We start from the raw sequence: 13,095 nt of genomic DNA, 5'->3' as shown, positions 1-13,095 counted from the left end.
TAGATTAACTTCATATGCTAAAATTTACAGAAGTTATTTCTCTAGTAAAAAGCACTTCATTGTGGATATTGCTTTCTTTCCAGCCTGTCTTTACTTTCCAACAGTCTTCCTGGGAACCTTGTAAAAACATATTCTTACTTACTTCACTCATAACTCATGTCACTGCCTTGGAAATTTCCTCTGAAGTCAGTTAAGTGAACAAAGAGGACTTTTATCAGAAATAACCAATGTGTTATTACAAGGTTCCTTACCTCAGATGTGTTCTCCTTTGAGATGTAAAAACCAAACCTGAGCCAATGACTGCACATCAAGTCAGTGCTCAAGACCTTACACCACAGAAAACAAGGGGTCCAAGAAGGCCAAGAACAGTTAATTGAGCATGAGAAACACGTTGAGACAGAAACAAACACAGCATGCCCCCAGCCCAAACCCTTTACGGCTTCCTAAAGAGATCTTAACCAGACACAGCAAAGTAAACTCCTCAACTTGTTTGTCACTCCAGTAATAATTTGAACTACAGTCTTACATGCTTGTGTATTTGTCTGTTCATAAAGAAAGAGCAGACCTACAGAACTGATAAAAGTAGTGACCCCACTCCTTCCTACTCCAGAAATGAGGAAGCCTCAGTCTTACAGTGCTAAGGGGGGGTCAGCTGAGTCTGTTCACAGGGAAATGAACCCACCAGCACAGTGCCCAGAATCAGGAACACCTGCTGCAGCCCCACAAAATATCACTGTTGATGAGTGTATGTACACACACACACATACACATGCACACCCCCCTCTGCTACTACCTCCACAGCAGGAAGTCACTGAAGGTGAACCACGTGAACATTCCAGACTCTACTTACTCACCCAGAGAAACCTCACTGTTACATGTTGGCATATGGCCACACATTTCTTACCTTGAGATCCTCCCACAGCTTTATTCTCATTTCTAGACCTTGCTTCTTAACTTCTTTTTCTCTACATCGCCTCTTTGCCAATATTTTATCAAGTTGTTTCATCTTAGAAATAGCATCTTGGAGTTGAGAATCTTCTTCTTTTAATTTTGGTTTATCTAAATTGTGTCAAACACATGAATGGGTTTTAAGTTTAATAAAATTATAAAAATTGTATTTTGTTTTATTATTCTTTCACTAAATAACAATGGAAGGCTGATGGTAGTAACTACACAGGTATCACATCTTCAGATTTAGGAGGTATTTTCTCAGATCTCATATAATTACTCATGACAAACAGCCATTTAGGTCTAATTTACAGGCAAATAATTGAGCCCATTCACATAGCTAGTAAAGTATACTTTTGAGCTCAAAAGTAGATCTCTTATGACTCCAAATTCCCTCTCCCTCATTCTGTACTTATCCATGATTAACAAACAGAAAATAAAAAAGACATAAGTCCTATCCTAAAGCTGCTACAGTCTTACTGAAAGAGAAAATATGTACACAAAGAGCTGCAGTAAGAAAAAAAGTAGTATGTCAAAACTGACATAAAGTGTATTCAAGGTGTAGGGGAAAAAAACAAACAAGTACTTCACACAGCTAGACATGATTTTTCACATCCCTCCCATTTGTCCTCATTTGGTAAAGTTCCTAAAGATGCTCTTCAGTTCTACATAACAGATAGTAACTTAAGTGAAATGAAGGGCTCTACAAAACATCTACCATTTAAGTTTTGACATACAAGTTAGTGTCAAGAAAAATCATGACAGCTACATTACATGGCTGTTCTGATTATAGTTTCCCTGTAATAGACCTTGAAATCAGATATTTTTATGACCCAGCTTTATTTTTATTGTTTAGAAATGGTCTTAGGGTGTCTTGTGATTTCACATCCATTTCAGGGTCACTTCTCCCTATTATGAGAAGAACATCTTTGGTGTTTTCACTCGGATCACACGAATTCTGTAAATTGGTCTGGGTGGTACAGACATTCTGATAGCCATTTGATTATATTAATTCATGCAATATACACCCTTTGCCTGCATGTTTTCTATTTCTTTCCTTAATGTTTTAGTTTCCATTGTAGATATCTTTCACATACATGATTATATTAAACCCAAATTATTTCAATCTTTTGCATCTTTTGGGAATGGGACTAATTCTACAAGTTCTTTCTCAGCCATGATACTGTTTGTACAAAGGATATTAAATTTTTGTGTGTTAATTTTATATTCTGCAACTTTGCCAAACTCTCCTAGTGTAGTCTTCTGAGTCCCCTATGGATAGGACCACATCATCTGCAAATAGAAACAGCCTGACTTCCTCCTTTCACATTTGTATTCTTTGGTTCCTTTTTTTGGCTCTGGCTAAGACTTCCAGAACTATATTGAATACTAAATGGAAATCCTTCCAGTTTTTCCCCATTTAGTCTGATACTGGCTGTGGGTTTGTCATGTACTGCCTTGAATGTTCTGAGGTATGCTCCTTCTATCTCCAATTTTATTAAAGCTTTTATCATAAAAAAATGTTGAATTTTAGAAAATGCTTTCTCTATACCCATTGAAATAAACATGCCTTTTATTCTTCAACTTGTTAATGTGATATATCACAATAATGGTTTGCATTTGTTGAACCAGCCCTATTGTGTACCAGAAACAGATCCCACTGTAGTTCAAGGGTAAGATCTTTCTGATGTGCTGTTGGATTTATTAGCTATTATTTTGGTGAGAATTTCTGGATCAGAAGTGAAGCAGCTAGAACATTAACCGGTACCCATATGGAATGCCAATGCCACAGGAAGAGGCTCAGCCTACCAGTCTATGAAACTGGCACCTATTGAGGATTTCTGTATCTATTTTCATCAAGGTAACTGGTCTGTAGGAGTTTTATTTTTTTTTTAAGATTTATTTATTTCTATTGGAAAGGCAAATTTAGAGAGGAAAGAGAGATAAAGAGAAAGATTTTTCCATTTGCTATTTCATTCCCCAAATGGCTGCAATGGCTGTAGTTAAGGTGATCTGAAGCCAGGAGCCAGGAACCTTCTCTGGGTCTCCCACATGGGTGCACAGTTCCAAGGTCCTGGGCCATCCTTCACTGCTTTCCCAGGCCACAAGCAGGGAGTTGGATGAGAAGTGGAGCAGCCAGGACATGAAATGGCACCCATATGGGATCCTGGCACTAGCAAGGAAAGGATTAGCCAATTGAGCCATTGCACTAGGTCCTGGTCTACAGTTTTTTTTTCTTTACCGTATCTTTCTTGCTTGAACTAAGGTGATGCTGGCCTTATAGAAGGGTTATGAGAGGGCTCCCGTCAATTTCTTTTAATTGTTCTGAATAGCTGAAATGAATTGGAATTAGTACTTCTTTCAGAGTTTGGTAGAATTCATTAGTGAAGCCATCCAGTACTGGAGTTTTCTTTGTTGGTAGGATCTTCATTACTGATTCAATCTGTCTTGATTACTGGCCTACCTAGGTTTTCTGTGTCTTCTTCATGACTCTATTTTGGTAGACTGTATTTGTCTAAAAATCCATCCATTTCTTCTTTATCTTCCAACTTATTGGTATACAGCTATTTCTAGTAATTTTTGATGATTCTTATTTTTCATGATACAGTTCCATAGGTTCAGAGATTTCCCCTTCCACCCTTCCATTTCCACTCCCCCCAAATGATTTCCCCTATATTATTACAATAGCATATTCCTTCAACAATAGGATAGTCACAAGTCCATTATTCTGCTATTTAAATGTACCATGACATTGTAGGTATACATAATGTTGGAAAGTCCAGCATCCTATTATCAAGATATATTTAACAGTTTCACTGGGAATCCATCTTTTATTCAGGAGTAGAGATGCATACTGTAATGTATCTTCCCTTCTTAGTATGCTAGTCTTCATTATACAGTTCCTCTAATATATGTATATACATGCTTTCTTATATAAATATTGATCTCATATTTTGCATGAAGTTTACCTTATATGATGATTCTTTTTGTTTCTGTGATATCCACTACTGATACCTCCATTTTCATCTCTGATTTTGTTAATCTGAATCTTTCTTCTCTACTTTTTTGGACAGTTGAGCCAATGAGTTACCAATTTTGCTTATTTTTTAAAAGGCAGCTATTTATTTCATTCGTTATTTGAATCTTTTTGAAATGGGTTTAATTTTTGTTTATTTCTTCCTTAATCTTAATTATTTCTTTCCTCCTGCTTATTTGGGGTTTGGTTTGTGCTTGAAGTTTTTAATGTCTATATTAATAGAAAACAGCTTGACCCTCATATGACTGTTTCCATAGCCAATCTATCGTAATTTGCTACTTTGGTGGAAGCAAATACAGAAAATCTGGCTTTACAGTGTTATGCAAGGTTAAATAAACATAACAGCCTACTCAGATAATCAAATATTCATCTTCAATAATACACCAAATTTGAGCTGTCATTTATTTTATTGGAAAGACAGATTTACAGAGAGGAGAGACAGAGAAAGATTTTCCGTCCACTGGGTCACTCCCCCAAGTGGCCACAACAATCAGAGCTGAGCCATTCCAAAGCCAGGAACCTCCTCCAGGCCTCCCATGTGGGTAGAGGGACTTTGGGCCATCCTCTACTGCTTTCCCTGGCCACAAGCAAGGAGCTGGATGGAAAGTGAAGCAGCCAGGACACAAAGCAGAGCATTTAGGAAATCCCCTCATGGGCAGGACAAGGATTTAACCATTGAGCCATTGTGCCAGGCCCGACGCACGTAATATCTTATAAAGAAAAAAAATAAGTTGTAATGTGAAATCTGTAACCTCATCAATGTGATTTCTGTGTCTTTTCCATTAAAACCCATGGTTCTATCTTCCATCTTGTATGGTCCTTTTCCACTGCACTGGTTATCTAACTGCTGGTTCACTGAACTACATAGACATAAGCAATGTTAACATATCATTATACAACATTAGGAAATAACACTTATTAATACTAACACCAATTTCTATCAGAAGAGCCTAAACAACAAGTTAACAAACTCACAGTGACATACATCATCTTTTCAAAACTTCTGATCCTAAACATAAAAATTCAGACTTCACCATTGGTAAAACATACCATCTGCAATTTTCCTTGCAGTAACAGGCTCACTTCATTGCTACTTTTTTTAAGCCTGTCAAATACCCCAGATAGTTTTTTCTTTCAATTGCTCTTTCCAATAAAAACTGGTAGTCCATTTTAAAGCAGACAGTTCTAAAACTAGTGTTTTGGCTTAGTACGTTAAACCACTCTCTGTGACACTGGCATGCCATATGGTCATCAGTCCAAGCCCTGACTGCTCTGTGTCCAATCCAGCTCCTTGCAGCAACTGGGCACGCAGCATAAGATGGCCCAAATGTTTCAGCCCCTGCCACCCAGGCAGGAGACCCAGAACTTGTCCTCCACACAATTGTCACACTTTGGTGTACAGCACAATTGCTTTATATGTCTCCCCAGTTGGCCCCAGGGGATATGAAGAAGATAATACCCCAGAGCCCAGATTTTATGATATCAATAATTCTTACTGTTTCACCAAGAATGTCCTTGAGTGACACTGAGTAGTTCTTTCTCCTGCCACTACCTGCTTGCAAAAAAGGCAAGGATGCCAGGAAAACATACTGCCACTAATCCATGTGAAGGCATCAGCAATCCTGTCCATCATTACTGTCACTCCATGAATCAAACATCAACACTGTGGACAAACAGGCAAAGAGCATCTCGGTGTAATTATGAAAATGGTGTTCAACCTACAGAACCTCTGAAAGTGCTCTGCAGATCACATTTTGAAAACCATTGTTATAACTCACTCTGCTCAGAAATGATTCAATAGCATGAAGAAAAAGGTAGTCTTTCGAATTCCAAATGTCACTAAGTGAGACTGTCCCTAAAATGGCATTTTAAAATTCCAGAAAAGCATCTTAATGTACACTTTTGTCATCAACAACATCAATAAATTATGATATTAAATGTTGGAATAGTCCCTACTGAATTTATGTAAAATCACCACAATAATAATTTTAAGAAATGATAAATGTTGTTATATGTCTAAGTACATTTAAGGACTCTTCTTAAATATTTATTCATTTTGGAAGGGGCAAGATGGTCATCCACTCCTGCTTGGATGTACCACACGGGATGAAAGAAGCCCAAATCCTTCCTCGCAGGATCCAAGGTCATCAGAACAACAGCCAGGAGCCCTGAGCTGTCCGCAGAAACAGAACAGTAAACTTCCTTCAGGACTAGGGAGGAGAGCTTTCTCTGGTCCTCGCTTGGTTCCTACTTTGGGTCCCCACTCTCTCTGGCAATGACCATCAGGATTGCTCTGGAAACCCCTCAAAACAAACACACACACAAACAAACAAAAACTCAAGAACAGATAGAGAACAACAAGGGAAGCTTAGAATTAGACAGGAAATGGCCAGCGTGGATTCACTTATACCTTACTAGGTGGGACACAAGGATTAGTTACTCCTCACTAGGGTATTGAGGATTTCTCTGCACACCCCTCCTAAAACTCTTCTGCATCTAAACTGTTGACATATGTCCTGTTAGAGTTACAAGCCAGTCTAGACTGCCCGAAAAAAAAGCCAGGTTCAGCAAAATTATGCTTCAACACTGTAAAATGCTAAATACTATAATGAAAATAGACACGAGACAGCTGAATAGCAATCTATAGCCATTTTAAGGTGTATAGAACCCGGTTGTATATAAATTAAAATTGAAATGTCAATGAAGGAGTCACAGGATATGTTCAACAACTTGCATTTTTTTCAACGTGCTGGTTACTCAATACTATGTCAATTAATTCCATAACGTTATAAATCGTTGCTGATGTTATGTTGGGGCTTTTAATTTATCGGGATGATACTCGGCTGGCTCTACTTTCAGACCAGAGATGGTCTCCCCAACAAGCCGTTGAACTTATCTGGACAATAAAATGCTGGACTCTATGCTTGGTATATGCTTGCAATGAAAGAATCTCATGTGAACTTAATGTGACACAGTACCTATAAAACTGTGTCACATAATGCAATGTAATTAATAATAATAATAATAATAAAGATTTATTCATTTTATTTGAAAGAGTTACAGAGAGAAAGACAGAGAGAATCTTCCACCAGTTGGTTTACTCCCAAATGGCTATAACAGCCGGAGCTGGGCTAGTCTGAAGCCAGGAGCTTCTTTCGGGTCTCCATGTGGGTGCAGGGGCCCAAGGCACTGAGCTATCCTCCATTGCTTTCCCAGGAATATTAGCAGGGAAGTGGATGGGAACTGGAGCAGCCATAATTTGAACTGGTGCCTATATGTGATGCTGGCACAACAGGTAGAAGATTAACCTGAAATACCACAGCACAGTGCCCCCTCCTTTTTTTAGACAGAACTCTTAATATTCTCAGAAATAACTGCTTGCTCACACAAGTAATGTCCTTGGTGGGAGGACGCTTATTATTTTTCTGCTCAGCCAACAAAAACACATGTCATTCTAATATTTTAAATAGGACATCTATAAATTATCATCAGCCAAACATCTAAGGATTTTCCTACCTGAACATTCAGGGATTATCTGACATTGAACCAACTCCAAATCATCATCTGAGCCCTCTTTGGCCAGTTTTGTTTCCTCAGGGAAATTTTCTCCACCCTCGTTGTTACTATCTCCTCTTCCCTCCATATCACGGTTTTCTGACCGGTCTTCTTCACCAGAGTTCAGCAACTTGATCGCAGTATCAACCTAAAAATAAGTGTCAAAAACAGAACTTTGTAGAAAGGAATCTATTTCTTGAACTATACATGCCTAGAATATTTTAGCACTAGAGGAAGCATATGTGGGGACTTTGCAGAAAAGAATATTTTGCAGAAAGGAATCTGTTTCTTAAACTGTACACTTCTAGAATATGTTAGCATTAGAGGAAACATATGTGGGGACACACAGAGATACATACGCTATCATTCAAGCACTCAGGAGGAGTGGGCATTTGGTACAATAGTTAACAAATCATTGTGGATATTAGCAACCCATATTGGAGCGCCTGGGCTTGAGTTTTAGCTCTGTTCTAACTCTAGCCTGCAGCTGGAAGCTGTGCTATCCAATATGACAGCTGATGCAGCGCTTGGGAAACAACATGATGGCTCAAGAAGTTGGGTCCCTGATACCCTTATGGAAGACCTGGAGTGAGTTCCCAGATGCTCAGGTATTTGGGGAATAAACCAGCAGATGGGAGATTGTGTGAGTGTAGCTGTGTGTGTGTGTGTACATATTGCCAGGTAATTATTTTAATTTGTGATTTATTTATTTGAAGGCATATTTACAGAGAAGGGAAAGACATAGAGAAAGAAAGTGATCATCCATTTGCTGATACATTCCCCAGTGACAGCAACATCCAGGGCCAGGCTAGGCTAAAGCTAAGAACCTGAAACTCCATCCAGGTTTTCTACTTGAGTGACAGGGTTCCAAGCATATGGACCATGTTTTTTGCTTTCATAGGCGCGCAATCAGGGTACTGGATTAGAAGTAGACAGGTTGGTACTTTAATCTGTGCTCACATGGATGCCAGCTTTGCAAGTAAAAGCTTAACACATTGCACCACAATGCTGGCCCCAAAATAATTTTTTTTTCAAAAATTAGTGCGCTAGAAGCTTAGACCTGGCCAGGTTACAGTACCCATCAGCATATGTGTGTGGCAGGTCTGGAGGTAGACCAAGCTGGGTCAGTTAATAAAACCCACTGACAGAATATTTAAGATCTACATCAAAAAACTGTAAAACCTACTATACCCTCAATACGCTATGTTAACCGGTAATGGGGAGGGAGTGCAGGGAAATCTTTCAAGACCATAAAAAGAGTGAGAGAAAAAAAAGTACAATATAGCTTATCAAGGTCAAATCTGGTAATTCATAGACAACAGACTCAAAGCGGCACTAAACAACAATAAAACTACTATACCAATGCACGAGGGGGGAATCGGGTGCGATCCTGACAACCTCTTAACAGGAGGTCATGTGCGTGGAGCAGGGGGGCACTCCAAAGTGGAGCAGGTGGTAAGGAGGAAGCTTGGATCCCAACCATGAAGACTCCCAGATCTTCAAGACAAACTACTAATACGAGCAACAAGGACTATACCCCAACTGCCAAGGAGGCCACAGGGAATTGGATGCCCTCGGAGGCTGAGTACTCTGAGGTCACCCACCCCCAACCGGAGCTTCCCCAGGGGATGGAAGAAGTCCAAACACTACCGCGCAGAAACCAACGTCATCGGAAAGACAACCAGAAGCCCTGAGCGGTCTGCAGAAACAGAAGAACAATAAATGTCCTTTGGGACCAGGGAGGAGAGCTTTCTCTGGTCCGAGCCTGGCTCCACCTCTGGACCCCCGCCCTCTCTCGCAGTGACCATCGGGATCGCTTCGAAAACCCCTCACAGCAAACAAACAATCATACAAACTAAAAAAAAAAAAAAAAAAAAACGCTAAAATAAATAGACAAACAACAGAAAGTAGAGCTTGAAATCTGACAGGAAAGAGCTGGCATGGATTGGCTCATGCGTTGCTGGGTGGGACACAAAGATTAGTCACTCCTCACCATGGTGTTGAGGATTTTCCTGCACACCCCCCCCCAAAAAAAAAAAATGTTCTGCACATTAAATGTCAACAAATATCTTGTTAGAGTTACAAGCCAGTCTAGATTATCCCAAAATCTGCCAAGATCAACAAAATTATACTTCAACACAACAAATGGCTAAATACTAAAATGAAATAGATATGAGACAGCTGAATGGTACCCTATAGCCTTTTCAAGGTATATAGCAGCCGGTCCGGTCCTGTATATAAACTAAAATTGAGATGTCAATGAGCTAATCATAGGTTGTGGTTAGGACTTGTTTTTTGTTATTTTGTTCTTTTTGTTTTTTTTTTTTTTAACATACTGGTTACTCAAAACTATGTCAATTCCATAATATTGCAAATTGCTGTTGATGTTATATTGGGACTCTTAATTGACTGTGATGATATTATACCAGCTCTGACTTCGGACCAGAAATGGTCTCCCCAAGAAACTGTTCAACCCATCTGGACAATAAGTAGCTGGACTCCATGCTTAATATATGTTTGCAAGGAAAGAATCTTGATTGAATTTGAACTGTAATGCTGCATCAAGGTGGAGGAATCCACCAGGGGGGAGGGGAGGAGGAGGGAGAGGGGGATTCCCAAAGCCTATGAAACTGTCACATAATGCTAAATATTAATTAAAAATAAAAAAAAATTAAAAAAAATAAATAACCTGTTCACAAAAAAAAAAATAAATAAATAAATAAATAAAAATAAAACCCACTGACAGATCTAACCAGGATAGGGTATGGGACAGGCCGGGTCAGGCCACAGTACCAGCCAGTAAACATTAGGACTAGGACTGGAGGCTGGCTGGCCCAGGTTGAGCGGCAATACTTAGCAGCATGAGCTGGAACTGGTGGCAGACCAGGCCAGACCAGGCTACAGCACCCACTGGCAAATGCTGAGGTAAGATGGGCCATGCCAGACTGGGTTGCTGCACCCACCAACACGTGTAAGACCCGGCGGGGTCGGGGGAGGTGCAAGCCTGGTAGGGGGGAACTGTGGGGACTCTCCTGCTAGGCCACTGCTCCTGCAGTGTGTGAGCTGGGACTGGAGAGCAGACCAGGCTGGGCAGGGCTACAATACCTGTTGGCCTACATGTGAACTGGGAGAGCTAGGCTGGACTAATTGGTGCAGGCTGGTTGGGCTTTGCTGTAGCATCAGCTGGCAAGTATTGGGACAGGGGGCAAGTCCTGTTGAGCTAGACTGCAGAACCACCTGGAGAGTGCAAAATCCAGGACTGGGAGTAGGTCCAGTAGGAAACTGTGGGCCCCCCCTCTGATGGGCTGCAACTCCCACTAGTGAGCATGAGAACCAGGACTGTGAGCAGGTCTGGATAAACAGGTGGTGGCACTGCTGGCATGAGTGTGGGCTAGAGGGTGGAGTCAGCTGGGATGAGTTAGGCTTCAACACTCACTTATTTGTATGAGAGCTGAACAAGAGGTGGAACAGACAGGATCAGTCCACTGCACATGCTGGCAAGCACAGAAATCAGGGCTGGAGGCCAGCCCAGTGGGGATTACTGTGGGTCGCTCTGACTGGGCTGCAGCTCCCAATTGTGTATGTAAGGGCCAACTGTGTGGAGGGCAGGGTTGGGCTGGGCCACAAAACCCATCGGTTTGCTTAAGAAATGGGGCTGGAGATAGATCTGACCTAGCAATCACAATCACCAGAGTGGACATAGGCTGATGAATGAACTTAACCCCATACAGGCACACACACACAGAGAGATGTCTGAAATCACCTCAAACGATTATTACTTTGAGAGTCCCTGCAATTAAACCTCTGGACTCATAATTCCAACCATGGGGAGAATGGCAGGACCTGTGGTCTGACCGTGGAGTATATGTGTCAGAACTTGACCTCCTCAGCAGCTTTGACGGAGAATGGACGGCATACCCAGAGGCACATGAAGGATATGTCAGCCCACTGGAGCCTGCAGAGGACACCTGGTACCACAGCAGAGGAAGGAGAGCAGAACCAATTGGTCAACTACCCCAGTGAAAGATGACAGCAAATTTCTGAGCAAACAGAGACTCAGAGGTGGACTGTGTCAGCCAATGGACCCTGGAAGGATACCATCACCCTTGCATCTGCGAGACTGACAGCATTTCAGAGCCACTGAAACCACTTGAGCGGAACCCTTGGAGCAGGAATGACATGGGTGGCCATTCCCATCCCTGGGAGCTGAGGCGGTTGGGAGGCTGAATATGGCTTCTCCTCTTGTCTCTCCCCTATCCCAGATATAGGAAGAAGGAAAAGAAAAATGTGGAAACAAAGGTCTCACCCATTTTCCCCTAATCCTGGACCCTTCCCACCATAATCAACTATGTAAACATCATCAAAAATGAAACTTTTTAAAAATACACTACAAATAATCACACTTCAATTTAGTATGATTTAATCTATACACACCCCAATTTAGTATAATTTAACCTACACACAATTATATTTGACAACATTTAAACTGGAGAAACATGTTCACAACCTCCAGCAATAGTACAGCAGGCACCATCCAACATAACAGTGACTTGTCTCATGTGGTCACTGGACAGCAGCAAAGAGGCCAGGCCAAACGGAGATACGCTGCTGACGAGGGTCTTCCCATCAGAATCATAGGCTTTGGTAATTTATTTTCATGTTATTCACAGTTTTCTATTTCATTCTTGGATTCCCTTTACATTTGGCCAAGTTCATTTGGAAAACAGAGTTGTGCTTTCACAGAGTAAGAAAGGATATTCATGGGCCCAGCGCCGTGGCCTAGCAGCTAAAGTCCTCGCCTTGAAAGCTCCGGGATCCCATATGGGCGCCGGTTCTAATCCCGGAAGCTCCACTTCCCATTCAGCTCCCTGCTTGTGGCCTGGGAAAGCAGTTGAGGACGGCCCAATGCATTGGGACCCTGCACCCGTGTGGGAGACCCGGAAGAGGTTCCTGGTTCCAGGCTTCGGATCGGCGCGCACCGGCCCGTTGCGGCTCACTTGGGGAGTGAATCATCGGATGGAAGATCTTTCTCTCTGTCTCTCCTCCTCTGTGTATATCTGGCTGTAATAAAATGAATAAATCTTAAAAAAAAAAAAGAAAGGATATTCATGGCTGAATCAGAACCAATAGAGCTCATGGGGCCCTCATTTGTGCGTACAGCAGAAGGAAGCACAGCCCAAAGGAGCAGCAAAACACCAGAGACAATGTTAGCCACTTCTCAAAGAGGGCCTTCCCCTCTCAACGAACACTGTGGCCTCAGCCCTTGGCATGCTCCCTGTCCTCTATACACCAATACACTCAATGCTGCACTACTGCACTTGGCTTTCCCCTTGCCAGTCTCCAGGGCAGAAGATGAGAGGTGCTAAGAATTCAACTGACAGGAATGCAGTTCACTGGGCAAGTATCTCTTTGCCTGAACCAAGATATAAACCCAGTAGAACTGCACTGAGTCTACAGTGTAGTAATCACATCCTACCATTTGTTGAAGAATTGCTATCAGTCTGTCCTGTGTTAGGCACCTTCCACCCACTGCCTCATTCAGCCCTCTCAATGAC

The 13,095-nt window shown here is 41.6% G+C and overlaps 1 protein-coding gene across 4 annotated transcripts in view; it reads right to left on the bottom strand.

The window, feature by feature from the left end:
- FSIP1 (fibrous sheath interacting protein 1) overlaps nt 1–13,095 on the bottom strand; it is a 196,456-nt gene that overhangs the window by 171,090 nt on the left and 12,271 nt on the right. For all 4 annotated transcript variants that reach the window (XM_058666088.1, XM_058666091.1, XM_058666089.1 and 1 more), the window contains exons 3-4: nt 7,502–7,688; nt 905–1,059 (exon numbers count right to left, since the gene is read on the bottom strand). In XM_058666088.1, coding sequence (XP_058522071.1) covers nt 905–1,059; nt 7,502–7,688 — 342 coding nt within the window. The remainder of the gene's footprint in view (nt 1–904; nt 1,060–7,501; nt 7,689–13,095) is intronic.

This window comes from Ochotona princeps, chromosome 6 (genome assembly GCF_030435755.1).
Source record: "Ochotona princeps isolate mOchPri1 chromosome 6, mOchPri1.hap1, whole genome shotgun sequence".
NCBI lineage: Eukaryota > Metazoa > Chordata > Mammalia > Lagomorpha > Ochotonidae > Ochotona > Ochotona princeps.
Note: the sequence above shows the minus strand (reverse complement) of the source record. Positions and strands in the feature narration are given on the sequence as shown.